The sequence below is a fragment of the Lynx canadensis genome, chromosome C2 (assembly GCF_007474595.2).
Source record: "Lynx canadensis isolate LIC74 chromosome C2, mLynCan4.pri.v2, whole genome shotgun sequence".
NCBI lineage: Eukaryota > Metazoa > Chordata > Mammalia > Carnivora > Felidae > Lynx > Lynx canadensis.
In genome coordinates this window covers 37,767,618-37,787,488 of record NC_044311.2, presented here as the reverse complement: position 1 = coordinate 37,787,488, position 19,871 = coordinate 37,767,618, and the positions used below count along the sequence as shown (strand labels likewise).

Genomic DNA, 19,871 nt, shown 5'->3' with positions numbered 1-19,871 from the left:
CCTTTTGATAATAAGAGTAGGGATTTAGAACTCCTTGGAAGTATATTTTCAGTTTAGTACTTTTAAGATGGTTATTTATTCTATCAGAAAAAGCAAGTGTGAATCATCTCTGAAGATGTAGTCTTATTTTTACTGCCAAGTTATAGACTAAAACTCTTTGTTAACTTTTTACATGGTCATTTATTCTGTATTTTCTGACTCTTAATTAGCCAATAAAAAGTTATGAAAGAGATTTTAGAGAAACTATATTACCTCAGATTGTATTACATTTAGAATTTGAAACAACTTGAAGGAATAGCTAATTAGACTGCAGTCTACTCTTCTATAATTAAGGGTTTACCAAGCCAGTTAATAATTATGCAGGGATATCTTCTGTCATTTTTTAGGCCTGGGATACTGCATTTAAATATTGTAGATTATTTTAATTACCAAATCCTAGGACTGATGTAAAGAGACTAAGCTTAAAATAATAATGGCATATTAATTGACGTGCATATTTACTTTGAATTGGTTTAAAATTGTGTTAGTTTTATACTCACAATTTCTTTTGACTTAACTGCAATATTAGGTTGGACTATAATAAATTTATTGTAATTCTGTTTCTTAAAATGTATTAACTGCAGCCATAATTTCGAGGACTGTCAACAGAAATGTAAGAAGAAACCTTCAGTAGTGGTAACTTGGATGTCTTTGGATTTTTACACAAAAGTGCTTAAGAGCTGTAGGAGTTTGTTAGAATCTGTTCAGAAACCTGACCTGGAGGCAGTTATTGATAAAGTGGTGAAAATATATGATGCTCTAATTTATATTCACGGTGAGTATAAATACACAGTAGAACAAAACAACCTTTAAAGGTCATCAGTGTAGAATATAACTATTAACTTTTTTTATTTGAGAATTTCTGAAGAATGCTGAGAAAATGCATGGATGCGTATCTTTGTAAAGTCACGTTTAATTTCTTTGGGTTACAGACCTCAGAACATCATCTCTATGTTAAGAACCTTTGTTTATTGAATGCTGTAATTCCACTTGATGTTTAGAACATCTATTTTTATTGAGCAACAAGACACAGTTAAATATGATTAAGGAAAAATTATAATCACCTGTTGTGTGTTTCTGTAGTAAAAACTTCATTTGAAGATCATATACTGGAAGATTTATGTGGAATGCTCTCACTTCCATGGATTCATTCCCATTCTGATGATGGCTCTTTAAAGTTGACTACATTTGCCACTAATCTTCTAGTATTAAGCCAGAGGATTTCTGATAGCTGCTGTAAGTGGTCACAAAATTCTGTGTGTGTGGTTTAACTCATGTCTATATGGGACTTCTAACACATTGCTGTTTTTTTTTTTTTCATTAATTTAAAAAGTACATTTTTACCAATTCAAAAAGTAATTAGACATCTAAAAAGTAACAAATTGAAAAAATTATAGGATTTGCACACCCCAAGTATTCTGCCACATTGTTCTCCAAAGATGCCATTCCAGTTTACATTCCTTTTAGCAAAATAGGAGAGAATTTCTGTTGTCTCACATCCTCACTTTGTCAGACTAAAATGTTTGCTGTCAAAAAAAAGAAAAATGGTAAGGAGGTAACTAAAAGAATTTTTTTTTTTTTTTAACTATCTGATGGGTGTGATTTTTAGTTGCATTTCTCTGGTTACATGTAGTAGGATTGTATGTAGATGTTTTTCAGTGTATGTGCTTTATTTTTTAAAAAGGAGCTTTTAATTAAATATATATATTTGAGATGTTACTTGAGTTTATGACAATGGATATATATATATATAAATGTGTATGATGTATATAAATATATATGTGTATAAATATAAATGTGTATAAATATATATAAATGTGTATATTGATATGTATATAAGTTAAAATTAATATTTAGAAATAGTTTTTAATAGACTTAATTTTTTCAGCACCACAGGCACAGTCACAGTGTGTGTTTCTTCTAACTTTATTTCCAAGAAGAATATTCCTTGAATGGAGAACAGCAGTTTACAGCTGGGCCCTACAGAGCTCCCACGAAGTAATCCGGGCTAGTTGTGTTAATGGATTTTTTATCTTGTTGCAGCAGCAGAATTCTTGTAACAGAGTTCCCAAGATTCTTATGTATGTATTAATATTTTAATTTGAATATATAACTTGCTTGGAAAGATCATACTGTATGCAAATATATGTATATTGCTGAGTGTATGCAACAAATGTTGCTTTTTGTTTTGAAATTTAAGTTTTCTTCCTTTTAGGCTTTGTCTTACCATTACTTTTTCCCCAAATTAAGCAAGACTATTTAGACCACAAAATTAAGCAAGGTTTAGTTAGTGTATTTTCTTTTTTCTCCCCAGAGATAAAGTCAAAGATGATTCCGACTTTGTCAAGAAAGAATTTGCCTCTATTCTTGGTCAACTTGTCTGTACACTTCATGGCATGTTTCATTTGACAAGTTCTTTAACAGAACCTTTCTCTGAACATGGACATATTGACCTATTCTGTAAGAGCCTAAAAGTCACTTCTCAACATGAATGTTCATCTTCTCAACTAAAAGCTTCTGTTTGCAAGCCATTCCTTTTTCTACTGAAAAAAAAAACACCTAGTCCAGTGAAACTTGGTGAGTGATTTGTTATGAGTTATTTAATGTTTTAACATCTTTTTTTTTTTTTTAACTTTATTTACTTTTGAGAGAGATTGAGCACAAGTGGGGGAGGGACAGAGAGAGGGAGAGAATCCCAAGCAGGCTCCGCAGTGTCAGCACATAGCCAGATGTGAGGGTCTGGAACTCACGAACCGTGAAATCATGACCTGAGCTGAAATCAAGAGATGGACGCTTTACCAACTGAGTCACCCAGGTGCCCCTGATTTATTTAACATTTTAAAACCTTTTCTGGGCGCCTGGGTGGCTCAGTCAGTTGAGCGTCTGACTTTGGCTCGGGTCATGTTCTCATGGGTTTAGGCCCCATGTTGGGTTCTGTGCTGATAGCAGAGAGCCCGATGTGGGGCTCAAACTCACAAACCGTGAGATCATGACGTGAGCCAAAGTCAAATGCTTAACCGACTGAGCCACCCAGGTGCCCCTAAACTCTCTTTTTTAAATCATTAATAGAATTAGCCTGAAGCCTTAAGAAATTAGACTTACTTGATAGATTCAATGGTCATGTAATGGTTATTTATAAATGGGTTGTCTGGCATTAGACCGCATCACAGAACTAACAAGGGAAGTAATTTTTGGATTTTTAAATATTCATGTGATTTGCCGACTTGGGCATACCTGGTGTTTGGTCCAATATCGTGAGGTTCAGTATTCCCTATGCTCTTTAGGGAGACTGGGGAAGCTTCTTAATATGTCTGCTGCCACTACCTTGGACCTTTGGAACTTCAAATAATTAGAAGCTTTGCCCTACTGAGGACTATCTGTAGATTGTATCTTCTTCGTCACTTTTCCAGTAGCAATGTTGTATAAGTTTGTTGGAAGCATGAGATTTACACAAATACTTAGAAGATCCATTTGTTTGGGTAGAAAGTTGCAACTTGTTCCCAAGTTTTAAAAATAATTTATAGGGGCGCCTGGGTGGCGCAGTCGGTTAAGCGTCCGACTTCAGCCAGGTCACGATCTCGCGGTCCGTGAGTTCGAGCCCCGCGTCGGGCTCTGGGCTGATGGCTCAGAGCATGGAGCCTGTTTCCGATTCTGTGTCTCCCTCTCTCTCTGCCCCTCCCCCGTTGATGCTCTGTCTCTCTCTGTCCCCCAAAAAATAAATAAACGTTGAAAAAAAAATAATTTATAATAGGTAGTTTCCAGGACTCCCTAAATCTTATAATACAGGATTAACAGTAAAGCTAATAGTTCACAGTTCTTTAGATTAATGAAATGTGCTTTTTAAGTCTATCTCCGTAAAATATAATGATGTACAAAGTCTTAAGTGAGTAGTCATTTTATAACTTAAAAAAATTCTAAGGGCCCCTGGGTGGCTCAGTCAGTTGAGCATCTGACTTGGGCTCAGGTCATGATCTTGAAGGTTGGTGAGCTCAAGCTCCACATTGGGCTTGCTGCTGTCAGCCTGTCAAGCCCACTTCCAATCCTCTGCCCCCTCTCCCTGCCCCTTCCCCGCTTACATGCTCCCCAAAATAAATAAATAATTTTTAGAAGTGAGGCACCTGGGTGGCTTATTGGGTTGAGTATCTGCCTTCAGCTCAGGTTATCATCGTGGTTTATGAGTTCAAGCCCCATACCAGGCTCTTTGCTGATAGACCCTGCTTCAGATTCTATCTCCCTTTCTCTCTGCGCCTCCCCCACTCTCTCTCTCTCTCTCTCTCTCTCTCTCTCTGTCTCTCCCTCTCTCCTCAAAAATGAATAAATGTTAAAGAAAAATTTTTAATTCTAGAATTTTAAATTATTTATAACTTTTATTAAGTATAAAGTAAATTTTAATCTGTAAACATTCATTTTAGTCTTCCACAATTTCTACTAATTGAAACTGACATTATAAGCAAGTTAGAATTCTTTGTATATTTATTAATAACATTTTTACTGTAAAACTTTGATATTTGAAGTGTTAATATGAGGTATTATATGCTCTCGCCCTTTAGCTTTCATAGATAATTTATATCATCTTTGTAAGCACCTTGATTTTAGAGAAGATGAAACAGATGTAAAAACAGTTCTTGGAACTTTATTAAATTTAATGGAAGATCCAGACAAGGATGTTAGAGTGGCTTTTAGTGGAAATATCAAGCATATATTGGAATCCTTGGACTCTGAAGATGGATTTATAAAAGAGGTTGATATTTTTTATTTTTAAACATTTGTGTTTTCATTAATCTGGCTCTAAACTAATTTAACTGATTAATTTTATTATTCTAGCTTTTTGTCTTAAGAATGAAGGAAGCATATACACATGCTCAAATCTCAAGAAATAATGAGTTGAAGGATACCTTGATTCTTACAACAGGGGATATTGGAAGGTATATTTGGCAGTGTTTGTATACTTCCTTTTTTATTTGCCAGGTGTTAAAAATGGTAATACGAGAGATGTGAAATTATAGAAAAAAATGTGATATCAACATGAATTTTTTATGGATTTCCATTTATATTTGAGATATTGATGATAACCTTTTTTAAATTTTTTAGGGCAGCAAAAGGAGATTTGGTACCTTTTGCACTTTTGCACTTATTGCATTGTTTATTATCCAAGTCAGCATCTGTCTCTGGAGCAGCATACACAGAAATCAGAGCTCTGGTTGCAGCTAAGAGTGTTAAACTGCAGAACTTTTTCAGCCAGTATAAGAAACCCATCTGTCAGGTGAGAGTCAGCACTGGTCTTGACTACAGTAAATAGCAATACTTTGCAAGAGTTAAAAAACAACAACAACAACAACAAACAAAAAACCATTTATACTTTTTTTTTGTCTTGCGTTAAAGGGTATATTTTTAAAGGATGTATTCAGTTTATTTAAGAGAACCTAAAACTTACAAGTTCTATATTTTATGATCTTGCTCTAAAGATGTATATTATGAATGGGAGAGGGGAATATCTTTTAGTAATATATTGAATTACTATGCTCTCTTGTTAATCTGTTAAATGCTTTTTGGGGGGAGCCTGGGTGGCTCAGTCAGTTAAGCGTCCAACTCTTGTTTTCAGCTCAGCTCATGATCTCACGCTTCTGTGAGATTGAGCCTCACATTGGACTCTGTGCTGACAGCATCGAGCTGGCTTGGGATTCTCTCTCTGTCCCATCCTAGGTGGAACGTGTGCTAGTGTACATGTGCATGTGCACGCTCTCTCAAAATAAATAAATAAAACTTTAAAGAAAAGAAATGCTTTTCTTTTTGGGGTGCCTAGTTGGCCCAGTTGGGTAAGCATCTGACTTTTGATTTCGGCTCAGGTCATGAACTCACGGTCTTGAGATTGAGCCTTGAGTCAGGCTCTGTATTGACAGCTCGAGGCCTGCTTGGGATTTTCTGCCCCTCTCCCCCCCCTCCCCCCAAATAAATAAATTAAAAAAAAATGCTTTTCTTTTTTAGCCTTTATTCTACTGATAAACTTTTTTATGGCTTGATGTTATGTAGAAGGCACTTTAGTTTCTCTGTAAGTGATGAATTGCTAAATTCTACTCCTGAAATCGTTGTTACATTATATGTAACTAACTTGTTTTAAATAAAATTAAAATGTATATGTATATAAAAAAAGAAATCTTTTAAAAAATCATTGAGTTAAGTTTTGTGAATAGTATAAGATAGAGGTTCAGTTTCTTCTTTCTTTGTTTTGGGGGGGTGCAAGTGAGCAAGGGCAGAGAGAGAGAATCCCACAGAGGGGCAGAGAGAGAAGTGGGGCTCACCCAAAGTGGGGCTCATGTTTTTAACTGAAGCAGGGCTTCTCTTCACCCGAAGTGGTGCTTGAGCTCACCTGATATGGGGCTGGAGCTCACCCAATGCAGAACTTGAACTCAGGAACCATGAGATCATGACCTGAGCTGAAGTTAGATGCTTCACCAACTGAGATACCCAGGCACCCTAGAAGTTCAGTTTCAGTTTCCTTCATGTGATTATCCAGTTTTCCCAACATCATTTATTGAAGAGATTATCCTCATTAAGTATTCTTAGCTCCCTTGTCCAATATTAGTTGATAGTATATGCAAGGGTTTATTTCTGGGTTCTTGATAATGTTCCATTTTTCTATATACCGTTTTTATGACAGTACCATACTGTTTTGGTTACTGCAGCTTTTGTAGCATAGTTTAAAATTTAGAAAGTGTGATGCTTCCTGCTTTGTTCTTTCTGAGGATTGCTTTGGCTATTTAGAGCCTTTTGAAATTCAGTACATATTGTAGAATTTTTTTTTCTTTTTCTGTGAAAAATGCCATTAAAATTTTGATAGGGAATTCACTGAATATCCAAAATTCCGCATTGGATCTCCATAGGGATTACACTAGCATATTTAGATGACTTTGGTAGTATGGATCTTTTATCGATATTCTCTCCCTGTCCTTGAACACAGGATGTCTTTCCATTTACTGTGTTTTCAGTTTCTTTCATCAAAGTCTTACACTTTTTATGCTATAGGTCTTTCAACTCTTGGTTAAATTTATTCCTATATATTTTATTAGTTTTTATGTTATTAAAATGGGATTGTTTTCTTCATTTCTTTTTTGGGTATTTTGTTAGTGTATAGATATGCAACTGATTTTTGTATGTTGCTTTTGTGTCCTGCCACTTTACTGAATTTATTAATTACTTCTTTTAATTTTTTTTTTAACGTTTATTCATTTTTGAGACAGAGAGAGAGCATGAATGGGGGAAGGTCAGAGAGAGAGGGAGACACAGAATCTGAAACAGGCTCCAGGCTCTGAGCTGTCAGCCAAGAGCCCAACGCGGTGCTCAAACTCACGGACCGCGAGAGCATGACCTGAGCCGAAGTCGGACGCCCAACCGACTGAGCCACCCAGGCACCTCTATTAATTACTTCTTTATCCACATAACTTTTTGGTGGAGTCTCTAGGATTTTTTCTATATATCATCTTGTCAGCAAATAAAGAAAATTTTATTTAAAAACTAAAAAATACATAAATAAAAAAGGTTGATTCAACTCATGGCTGAAAAGTTAGGGATATGTTAAAATACTGGCTTTGCCCTGTTAGGAGTGTGATCCTTAACAAGATACTTAAATTTCTTAACTAAACCTGGTTACTCCATTTGTAAAAGGGAGGTTGTGACATCATCTACTTCTTGAAGGCTGTTACAAAAATCAAGTAAGCTAATTCAGGTAATATGTTTAGGGCATTGATACTATCCTTTATGTTAACTTAGAAAGTAGTCTTTAAATTTTATTCCTTGTGTGTTGGGGCGCCTGGGTGGCTCAGTTGGGTGTCCAACTTCAGCTCAGGTCATGTTCTCACCATTTGTGGGTTCAAGCCCCGCGTCAGGCTCTGTGCTGACAGCTCAGAGCCTGGAGCCTGCTTCGGATTCTGTCTCCCTCTCTGACACTCCCCTACTCACACTCTGTCTTTCTCTGTCTCTCTCTGTCTCTCTCTCTCAAAAATAAACATTAAAAAAATTTTTTTTAATTTTTTTTTAATGTTTTATTTATTTCTGAGACAGAGAGAGAGCATAAGCAGGGGAGGGGCAGAGAGAGAGGGAGACACAGAATCCAAAGCAGGCTCCAGGCTCCAAGCTGTCAGCACAGAGTCTGACGTGGGGCTCGAACTCACGAACCGCAAGATCATGACCTGAGCTGAAGTTGGAGGCTTAACTGACTGAGCCACCCAGGCACCCCTAAAAATTTTTTTTAAATTTCTTCTTTGTGTGAAAAAATTAACAAATTGTTTTGCTCTAGTTTTTAGTAGAATCTCTCCACTCCAGTCAGATGACAGCACTTCCTAGTACTCCATGCCAGAATGCTGAGATGCGGAAACAAGATGTGGCTCACCAGAGAGAAATGGCTTTAAATACCTTGTCTGAAATTGCCAATGTTTTTGACTTTCCTGATCTTAATCGTTTCCTTACTGTAAGTTGCAAAGTGTGGTTGACTTAACTGTTTTCAATTCAGTATTTTGTGTTTATTCCATTCTAGTCTTATTTTAAAGAAAATCTGGAGCATGTAGATCCTGTATTTTCAAATATGTATGTTTTCTTTTGACTTTGATATGATGTTACTGATGTTATAAAATTTAAGTTCGTGATAGAGTTATTTCTCTATATGGTTTGCTATCCTGAAAATTTAATACTAATTGATTAATGCTGACTAATTCAGCTGACTGAACCCTTATGTCTTTAGTGCTATGATTGGTTCCATTGGTAATGCACAGTCTAATATCATTTTTACCTCTAAGGAGTTAGAGCAATATAGTACAAAATTATTGGTATATATGATCTTGTGTGAATTCAGATGACAGAGTTTATGGTAGGGAGTGGTTTGGGAAGTCTTTGAAATGTCATTATGGTTAAGGGTTGAAAGATGGAGTAGATTGTCTTCTTACCTTTTCCTAAAGACAAAGTTATCATTACTCTTCGTGAATTGTAATAGTGATCCATACTGTTAGGACTGAGTATTTCTCCCTGCAACATTATTATATTTTAACAAACTTAAGTTGCTTGTAAATTGGTCAAATCCTGCAAGGAAATATGATAGTATACAGTAAGGATTATAAAGATATTCTTATCTTTTCATTCAGTAATTTCCCTCTGGGAACCAAAAAGTACAGATGTTTATTGCAGCATTTTCGAAGTACAAAATTAAACAAAATGCTGAAAAGAAATGTCTAACATTTGGGCTGTAGACCATTGTGGAACCCTTAATATAATAATTGTTAATACTTTGTAGACTATTTTATAATGTTATATTAGTCTTACAGAATTAATTTTAAGTTCAAAGGCATAACACAAGTAAGGTGTAAGCATCTCTGAGGGGAGGGGCCTGATTCTTGTTTATTTTTATATCTCTAGTACCTATGATGATTGACATGTAGTAGGTGTTCTTTAGATACATGTTGTAGGGAATAAATGAAAGGCCAACAATTTTGTGTTTGGAATTGTGTGTTTGTTTTATGAGTAAGATCTTAAAGGAAATAGACCAAAATCAAAATAGATTTGTTGCCATTTGAGGATGGTGAGTGCATTAAAATGTTTTTATTTAATATTGCAGCACTTTTAATTTTTTTCAGCTTTTTAATTAAAAAAAAACTTAAAATATTGTATTTATGGTTACTCTTGCTTGTTGTCAAAATCCAAATTAACTCAAATAAAAAATCAAACTTGGAACTTCTGCCTTTAGAGCATGAGTATATTTTAACACATACTCATGAGAAATTTTCTTCTCTACTTATGTATTGGTTTATACTTCTACATTAGCTGTAATGTGAACTGTGTGCCATCAGAGACCTTGCCTATTTTTTTGCGGCTTTATCCGTAGTGCCTGAATCATAGATGCTTGGTACATATCTGTTGAATGCATAAATGGTAAATTCTGAAATTATATAGATCACATATGGACTCCAAATTTGTTTGGTATTTTAAAATATTTTTGTACACAACTTATGTGAATATGTTATTACCTGGACAAATGTACTTTTTAGTAATTATAGTGTTTCTTTTTCAGAGGACATTACAAGTTCTGCTCCCTGACCTTGCTGCCAAAGCAAGCCCTGCAGCCTCTGCTCTCATTCGAACTTTAGGAAAACAGTTAAATGTCAATCGTAGAGAAATTTTAATAAATAACTTCAAATATATTTTTTCTCATTTGGTCTGTTCCTGTTCCAAGGATGAATTAGAACGTGCCCTTCATTATCTGAAGGTAATTGAATAATTGTGTGTTTTACTCTTTCGTTTAAATTAACATTATAGGAAAGCTTTTCTAACGTTCTTGTAGGGAGAAGAGTAAATAATTTAGAGCTTATTCTAGAGTAATATAAGTCCAAATGGTATCATGTAAATAAGCTTTGTTTGGGGCCTAGAGGATCATATTATAATAGAAATATTCTTTTGTTATTTTTTTGGTCATTTCACCATAATGGCGTGTGATGATCATCCATTCATGGATCAGGTTCTCAACTCATTTCATTTTAGAATTTTTGTTTTAAAGTTTATTTATTTTGACAGAGACCCCCTATATGCACATGCAAGCAGGGAAGAGGCAGAGAGAGAAGGAGAGAAAATTCCAGGCAGGCTTCATGCTGTCCGTGCAGAGCCTAACACAGGGCTTGATCTGAGATCATTACCAGAGCTGAACTCAAGTCAGACATTTAACTGACTGAGCCACTGAGGCTCCCTTAGAAATTTTTTTAAGTTTATTTTTTAATTTTTTTTTTGTAATCTCTGTACCCGGTGTGGGGCTTGAACTCACAACCCCGAGATCAAGAGTCACATGCCCTTTCAACTGAGTCAGCCAGGTGGCCCATATTTTTGAATTTTTAATTAATTGGAACTCTAAGTTGACTAATTATATGCAAGTAATTATATTTATAGGAAGAGGCAATCTCAACTGTGGGATAATGTTAGTGTATTGCTTAGTTTTTTAGTGCTCTGATTATATTTGACTCAGTATTTTGCTAGTTTTTTTAGATTTAAAATTATAGCTTATATGTCTTTTTGGGTATCACACTAGCAATGGTATCTTTCAAAAAATATGAAACTATATTGGAGTAGGAGAAACCGTCAGATATACATATGTGACTACTCTTTTCTCTGATGTTAGTTATTTCATGTGTTTCATGATATGGCAGCAATAGATTCCTTTCTGCATGAGAATTATTGAATATTGAGTATTTTTATTCATTTTGAGGAAGAAAATCTGTATTGTAGAGATAGAATGACAATAGTAGAGTGTTTTCCTGTAGAGATAGAATGATAATAATAGAGTGTTTTCCTGCATGTCAGAAGTTACTAAAGAATTTATATGGATCATTTCAGTCCTTATAGTTATCCAATGAGATAAAGATGCTATTATTTTTCCATTTTATAGATGAGAAAACCAAAACAGGGAGAGGTCAGATTAGGTAACTTGTCCAGGTCACAACACAACTAATAAGTGACAAAACTGGAATTTAAGGGGCACCTGGGTGGCTCAGTCAGAGTCTGATTCGGGTCATGATCAAGCCCTGCATCAGGGACCCTGCATTGACAGTGCAGAGCCTGCTTGGTATTCTCTGTCTCCCTCTCCTTCTGCCCCTCCCCTGTTCACGCTCTGTCTCTCTCTCTCAAAATTAAAAAATGATAATAAAACAAACAAACCTGGAATTTAAATTCAGGCAGTCTGACCACAAAGACTGTTCTAAGCCACTATATTATATTTTCTCCTAGGGGTTATGTGTCTATGAATAATGAGTTGATGATATTTTAAGAAAACTGACTTTTTGAAATTTTATTTGAAAGTGAAGTTTAATTACTTTCCTCATTACCTGTACCCCATGGGAGATGTACCTGGAGAAATCGAGATTAGAATCCCTTTTTCTTTTTTTTTTTATTTAAATTTATTTATTTTTGAGGGAGAGAACAAGTGTTTGTGAGCATGAGCGCGAGTGGGGGAGGGACAGAGGGAAAGGGGGGAGAGAGACAATCCTAAGCAGGCTCTGCACTGTCAGCACATAGCCCCATGTGGGGCTTGAACTCATGAACTATGAGATCATGGCCTGAGCTGAAATCAAGAGTTGGATGCTTAACAACTGAGCCACCCAGGTGCCCCTAGAATCACTTTCCAATACCTTTTATTTTTTTATTTTTATTTATTTTTAAATTTTTTTAATGTTTATTTATTTTTGAGACAGAGAGAGACAAAGCATGAACGGGGGAGGGTCAGAGAGAGGGAGACACAGAATCTGAAACAGGCTCCAGGCTCTGAGCTGTCAGCACAGAGCCCGATGCGGGGCTCGAACTCACGGACCGCAAGATCATGACCTGAGCCGAAGTCGGCCGCTTAACCGACTGAGCCACCCAGGCACTCCTCCAATACCTTTTAAAATTACCATCAATAGGGGTACCTGGATAGCTCAGTTGGTTAAGCATCTGACTTCAGCTTAGGTCATGATCTCACAGTTCGTGAGTTCGAGCCCCACATCAGGCTCTGTGCTGTCAGTGCAGAGCCCACTTGGGATACTCTGTCCCCCTCTGTCTTCCCCTTCCCCATGCGCACTCTCACTCTCTCGAAAATGAACAAACATTAAAAAAGAAAAGACAAAATTTAAATACCATAAGTAAATTTTGTCACATGATCTAGAGCTCCTGATTTACTAATATACTTATTTCCAAATTTTTTTTTTTTTTAAATGTGTCTTTGGATTAGAATGAAACAGAAATTGAATTGGGAAGCCTATTGAGACAAGATTTCCAAGGACTGCATAATGAATTATTGCTACGTATTGGAGAACACTATCAACAGGTTTTCAATGGTTTGTCAATACTTGCATCATTTGCATCTAGTGATGATCCATATCAGGGCCCCAGAGAGATCACATCTCCCGAATTAATGGTAAGGAATATGTTATATGACTTTTTGTTTCTTGCCTTTTTGTAGCTTAATTGTGAGATTGGAGAAGTAGATATTGTATGCATTTTCCAGATGCTAGAGATTTGTTTAAATTTCAGGCTGAGATTTTTATTTTAGAAAGGTTGAGGATTTAAATTATGGTCATACAAGGTATTAACAAAATATATTAGTGTTGAAAAATATGTTTCCAAATGATTATAGGTTTTATTTTTTCACAGGGTAAAAATGTTCAAATTAATTTTTATCCACTACTTTTTAACTATAGATTGGAATACATTTGTGCTGTGCCCCCCTTCCCCTACCTCCAACTACCTCTTTGGCACAACATACTAATTTTGTCAATTCTATTTTTAAAATCCATTGTTGTATTTAAGGGAAAGTTGGAACACATGTTATTCCCTCTTTCCCTCTCTTAAATTTTTAGTCACTTTACTTCATGTGAAAAAATATGTATATATCCTATTTTTTCTTTTGATTGCCCTCATTCCTTCAAGAGACTCCAAGGTCTATCAGCAAAATATCTTCAGAGATTTCTATGTTTGCTTTCTCATTTCCCATTCATTCTTTAGTTCATTTTAATCTGTTTTTGTTCTCACTATTCTACTGAAATTCTTGTCCATGTCAGAAACAGTCTGCCTGATGTCAAATCCAATGGTCACTTCTCTTCCTATCTTATTTCACCTTTCAGTGGTATTCAGTACAACTGACCATCCCTTCTCATATGGCATCTCTTATACTATACTTTTTTTATTTTCTTTTTTTTCCCCACTGTCTACTTATTCATTCTTAGTCTTTACTGGCTCTTTTCCTCTACTTTATCCTCTAAATGTTAGATTGATTCAGGACTATGTAATTGGGTCTTTTTGTCTATTCTTTCCTTAAATGAGAGAGAATCTGGTCTCATCTGGTACTTTGCTTGATTTGATTTATATTTTGATGATTTCATTGTTGAAATTCCAATCCTGACCTCTCCTGAGCTTTGGACTTGTGGATTTATGTAAGTTAGGTCCTGGCAGGAAACGGATGGCACAAACAAAAATGTTTAACCGAAAATAGTTTCATGAAGGGCTATTTTCATTGTCTTGGGCAAGGTTAAGAGAACCAGCAGGAAATGTTAAGGAATATAGGGACTAGGAATAGCAGAAAATTTATGCTCCCCATAGTCCTGGCCAAGAAGAAGAAATGTTATTGACAGAACCTGGTTGAAAGCATAGAGCAATGGTTCAGGGAGAAGGTTGTCATTGTAGAGTGTAGACAGTTCCAGAACCACCTCAAAACCCCGAGGGAGCAGGAATTTTAAACCCCTTGCTCTTTTCTCCTAATCCCTGTTCCCCTGTGGTGCTTCCTGTTGACTGAATTCATTGGGAAGCCAGATGAAAGGGATCTTGAGTAATGAAATCTGGTTAGCTTCTCAAGCACAGAACAGGCCAGAGAATGGATCTGGAGAGAGGATGGCAAACAGCCTCTCCAGCTTCCTCTTTGTCATCTCTACTTGTCTATCTTAGTAAACATCTAAAGTCCAAACATAACGTGTCTGTTAGAAATCTTCATTTTCCCTCCCCTAACCTGTTTCTCTCCTAGTCTTTTCTTTTTTTTTTTTCCTTTTTTAAATTTTATTTTTTAAAATTACATCCGAATTAGTTAGCATAAAGTGCAACAATGATTTCAGGAGTAGATTCCTTAGTGCCCCTTACCCATTTAGCCCATCCCCCCTCCCACAACCCTTCCAGTAACACTCAGTTTGTTCCATATTTATGAGTCTCTTCTGTTTTGTCCCCCTCCCTGTTTTTATATTATTTTTGTTTCCCTTCCCCTATGGTCATCTGTTTTGTCTCTTAAAGTCCTCATATGAGTGAAGTCATATGATTTTTGTCTTTCTCTGACTGACTAATTTCACTTAGCATAATACCCTCCAGTTCCATCCACGTAGTTGCAAATGGCAAGATTTCATTCTTTTTGATTGCCAAGTAACACTCCACTGTATATATATAACACATGTTCTTTCTCCATTCATCCATCAATGGACATTTGGGCTCTTTCCATGCTTTGGCTATTGTTGATAGTGCTGCTGTAAACATGGGGGTGCATATGTCCCTTCGAAACAGCACACCCGTATCCCGTGGATAAATGCCTAGTAGTGCAATTGCTGGGTCGTAGGGTAGTTCTATTTTTAGTTTTTTGAGGAACTTCCATACTGTTTGCCAGACTGGCTGCACCAGCTTGCATTCCCATCTCCTGGTCTTTTCTGTTTCAGGAAATGGTACCACTGTCTACCTAGTTGCTCAGATCATAACTTGGGAGGCATTCATGAGCCCTCCAGTTTCTTCATCCTTCATAATTAAGTGTTAGCAAACCCTAGCAAGTCTATCTCCAAAGTATATTTTTCATTCTCTGCTGCCACTACCCTCTTGTAAGTGACTATCATCTTTCTTGGAGACAACTACAAAAACCTCCTAACTGTTCTCTCCTTTCACTCTTCCCTCCTTATGTCTTTAGTCACTTATTTACACAGCATTGATATGCTCTTTTTGTAGGTAATACAAATTCATATCATTCCCCTGTCTAAATTCCTTTTATGGTTTTTGTTGCTCTTAAAATGAAATCTATAAGCTTTATGTGATTGACGTACCTTTCCACCCTCATATTATGCAACACTTTTCTTCCCTTCTTGTTTGTTTTGTTGTGGTTTTTAAAAATATCAAGATTTTTTCTGTGTCAGTGCCTTTGCCTTAGTCTCTTTACTTGGAATAATCTTCCTCATTCTTTAGCTCTCAGAGTTTTCTGATCACCCTACCTAAACTCCCACATCCCAATTCTTCTCTATCATGTGATAAGGGTGTTTTTCCCTTAGCACTTATCTCAACCTTATTTATATATTTATTGAATGTCTTCTACTCGTATTAGTCTCCCATGTAAGCTAATAGGAGGAAAGTGACTTTGCTGATCTTGCCACCTATACCTGGCACCATATTCTAGACATACATAATACATATTTAGTGAGTGGCAGATTAATGAATTATTGTCTAAATGCAAGAGCTTTACAATTAGAATGTTGGCAGACTGTGAGTGCCATCTATATCTGCTTTTCATTTAAGAAGCATGAGCTGGATCCATGTGATTGGTGAATTGTGGCTTATTAAGCCTAAAATGAGTCTTAATCCAAATCAGAAGTTTGCAAATTAAGTGTAATTTAGATTGACAAACAGATGATTCTCTGTGCTTGGCAAGAAAAAAGTTTGTCCTCATATCTAATATGGAGAGACATGATCAACACCTAACTTTCTACTATGTGCTAGTACACATCCACCTGCCCCTCTCTCCTCTTGGCATTGTATGTAATCTGTAGATACCTAAATCAGGTGCCTCAACATCAACCAATGCAACTTAATTGTGGAGTTGGAAAATGCTTTGCCACTCCTCTCCTGCTTTTTCTGCCCCCTTCCTTGCCCATTTATAAATATTTTAATATTCTTTGCAGGGTACTTGCATTCCCAGTTTGTAATAATATTAACAACTTAAATGTAACACTTTACTATATTCTTTTTTTTCCCCAAAAAAGGCTTTATTACGTACAGAGGAGAGGGGTTCAGTCCTTCTTGGCTGCTGCTTTCCTCATGGCTGCCAGGACGTTGCTCAGCTCCTCTCTCTTACTCTTGGTACAGATGTGTGTGTGTCCCTACCCTTTTCTTGATGAACTTGACATTGCACTTGTCCTTGGAAACCTTGAGCAGCTCCATTGCACAGGGTGAAGCCACACACCTCTCAGATCACGTGCCACACAAACTTGGTGTGGTTGATGAGGCGCCTGCAGCAGCTGCTACACCTCAACTTGTTCATGCTCTTAGTCACCTTGTCGCTCTCGTCGAGGCCAATGGCCAGAGGGTAGAGCAGAGCCATGGCTGCTGCTCCCCATAATGACTCCTGCTGCAGAAGCAACACTTTACTATATTCTTAGTACTTAATGCATGTTATCTTATTTAATCTCTATAACAACTCTGTGCAATAGGTGTTCTCATTTTACAGACTCAGAGGAGTTAAGTAACTTATCCAGCATCACACACTAGGTAGGGCAAAATTGGGATTCAAACCCAGGTTTGGCTGACTTAAAGCCCATACCCTTTCCTCCAGGATCCTCTTTCAAGAAAAAATTAATCCTATTCCCTTTTACCTGTGTTACCTCAGATGATACTGACCTCTGTTTCAGACCGATGTTCTAGCAGCTTATTTTTTCCTTATTCAAGTACTTTTTTTTTCTGTCTTAGCTCTAAATGTTCTAGATAAGGACACTTAGTCTTTTTCCATTCTTATAACAATTAAATATCTTCTCCACTCTGGGTCCTTGTGTGAGTCACATCCTGAGGATCCCACCCCAGCACACTCCATAATTCAAAAGCTCACAGGTTTTTTATTGTAGAGTACTGTTTAATCATATTTTGTCTTGGTGATTATAAATCAGCTTCACTAATTTTTAAAATACTAGATGTGAAAATATATATTTTTAGAGAAAATTCACCAAGTGCTTACTTCCAGTACTCTTAACATAGTTAGGTAATATAGAAATGATGTTAGTTGAATAAATTATTACTGATTTATGAAATTTGATCTGTATAAAACTTACATAAAATCTGTTTTATGTGTTTCTTTTTTTTCATTAGGCTGATTACTTGCAACCTAAGTTGTTGGGAATTTTGGCCTTTTTTAACATGCAGTTACTGAGCTCCAGTGTTGGCATTGAAGATAAGAAAATGGTAGGTACTGATAGTTAAGTTGCAAAGTTCTGGAATTCATATAGAATACATAGGAGATATGACTTTGGCTTGTAGCTACAAACATTCAAAGATGATAAATAAACATGACATTCTGAATCCTTATTTTCCTTTATAGGCTTTTAGGGACTCTAAAAAGAGGAATTATATTGCTTATAGTTCTTTTGTTTATAAAGGACCAAAAACCCGACCCAAACTGGCTTAAAAGAATTTATTGGCTCTGTGACTAAAAGTGTAAGAATAATATAGCTTTGGGCATAACTTAGCTTTGGATACAGTGTTCTCAGAATTCATCTCTTAGCTCAAATTCCCCTGGATTGACTTTGTACATAAGTGCCAGGTGATGACCCCAATGGCATCAGGCTCATGACCTCACCCCGTCTAGCTCAGTGGGAAGAAAAGAGACCAGCAGTCTCTGATAGCTCAAACAAAAGTTGCATAATTGAGTTCATTGGTCCAAATTGGTGTGTTATGAGTTATGGCCCATGGTGTTTCTGAAAACTGAAAATTGTTAAGTTATGTAAAGTTAAGTAACTTCAGTATCTATTGATTTATGTTTAAATGTGTTTGGCACAGGGCACCTTGGTGGCTCAGTAAGTTGGGCATCTGAGTCTTGATTTCAACTCAGATCATGATCCCACAGTCGGGAGATCAAGCCCCAGGTCAGGCTCTGTGCTGAGTGTGTAGCCTGCTTGGGATTCTCTTTCTCCCTCTCCCCCACCTGCATGCTTGTTCTCTCAAAAAAAAAAATAAATGCATTTGGCACAGTGAAGTTTCAGTATGACTGCTGTAACAGTTGGTCACAACTGGAAATTTTTGTTCCTAGATTGAGTTAGAATTTTCGTACTGATTAAATTTCCCTTTTTATTGTTTTCCATCTTTGCAGTCAGTAAAATTACAGTAAAAAAATCTGAGTGGAAGCTTTTATTTCAGTCTATACTCTTCTCTTAATAACCTTGAGGAACCAGGAAAGACATGATACAATATTAAATTCTAATTCAGCAGCCAGTACTTACTCTGTTGGTGTCAACTGGTAAATTTAATCCCCTAGGTAACTTCTCTTCTGTCTCCATGGAATCTTTTTTTTATTTTAAGAGAGAGAGAGCACGTGTCAGTGTGGGGGAGGGGTGGAGAGAGAGAGAGGGAGAGAGAGAGACAAAATCCTAAGCAGGCTCTGTGCTGTCAGCACTGAGCCAGATGTGGGGCCTAATCCCACGGCCCTGGGATCATGACCTGAGCCGAAATCAAGAGTCCAACAATGCTCAGCCAACTGAACCACCCAGGTGAAGCTTGTATGTTTTGGCACAGAGGTAAGGTTTACTAGAGAGTTTCTTTACCCTTTCATTAGAACCTGGAGCTGTTGATACAAGTCCTGATTCTGTGTTCCACATACAGTAAAATGTGTACATTATTTTGGGGGTATGTCATCAGTTATTTGTTTATTTTACTAAATTCAGAGTATGTTGAAATTAGCACCATTAGGACAGAAATGCATGTGCCACATAGGAATTTGGGATGAACAGGAAGAAAATTAAACAATAGGTATTAATGTTCTTAATAAATTTGAAAATTACGGTTTTAAAGGACCACCAGGACAAAAATAACAAATTACCTTCACAAGAGAAAAAAAACACCAGAACTCAGCTTGTATTTTTCAAGTTCATTACTTACATAAGAATTTGAACAGAATGAACTGACCAACATTTAGACATTGTGTTGCCAGAAATAGGTACTACTCTGAGATGTGGGTGGGATGTACTTTACCTTAGGGCTCATCTGCTCCTGTGGACTTGTTTATAGGCTTTACTTTAAATCCCTACTTACTTTATAGGCTTTGAATAGTTTGATGTCTTTGATGAAGTTGATGGGACCAAAACATGTCAGTTCTGTGAGGGTGAAGATGATGACCACGCTAAGAACTGGCCTGAGATTCAAGGATGATTTTCCTGAATTGTGTTGCAGGTAAATGACTGCCTGAGTTCATTAGAGTATTTGCATTTCCCAGTAGCACTAACTTGAATTCTTATCTCTTTGAGGGATTCAGACTGTGAGTAATAAAGATGGAAAGAATACTTGTATTGAAAGGGAATATGTTTACTTCTTTAAAGATACACTAGTGTGCAATCTTT

At 36.4% G+C, this 19,871-nt stretch overlaps 1 protein-coding gene and 1 pseudogene across 1 annotated transcript in view; one reads left to right on the top strand and one right to left on the bottom strand.

The window, feature by feature from the left end:
* The window catches only part of ATR (ATR serine/threonine kinase), a 102,410-nt gene that overhangs the window by 16,149 nt on the left and 66,390 nt on the right, over positions 1–19,871 (top strand). The window contains exons 7-18 of the mRNA XM_030329307.1: positions 624–814; positions 1,123–1,275; positions 1,928–2,120; positions 2,354–2,616; positions 4,590–4,780; positions 4,864–4,964; positions 5,131–5,302; positions 8,333–8,503; positions 10,094–10,288; positions 12,773–12,958; positions 17,632–17,724; positions 19,574–19,704. Of these exons, the coding sequence (XP_030185167.1) occupies positions 624–814; positions 1,123–1,275; positions 1,928–2,120; positions 2,354–2,616; positions 4,590–4,780; positions 4,864–4,964; positions 5,131–5,302; positions 8,333–8,503; positions 10,094–10,288; positions 12,773–12,958; positions 17,632–17,724; positions 19,574–19,704 (2,040 nt within the window). The remainder of the gene's footprint in view (positions 1–623; positions 815–1,122; positions 1,276–1,927; positions 2,121–2,353; positions 2,617–4,589; positions 4,781–4,863; positions 4,965–5,130; positions 5,303–8,332; positions 8,504–10,093; positions 10,289–12,772; positions 12,959–17,631; positions 17,725–19,573; positions 19,705–19,871) is intronic.
* LOC115523360 lies at positions 16,563–16,873 on the bottom strand (annotated as a pseudogene).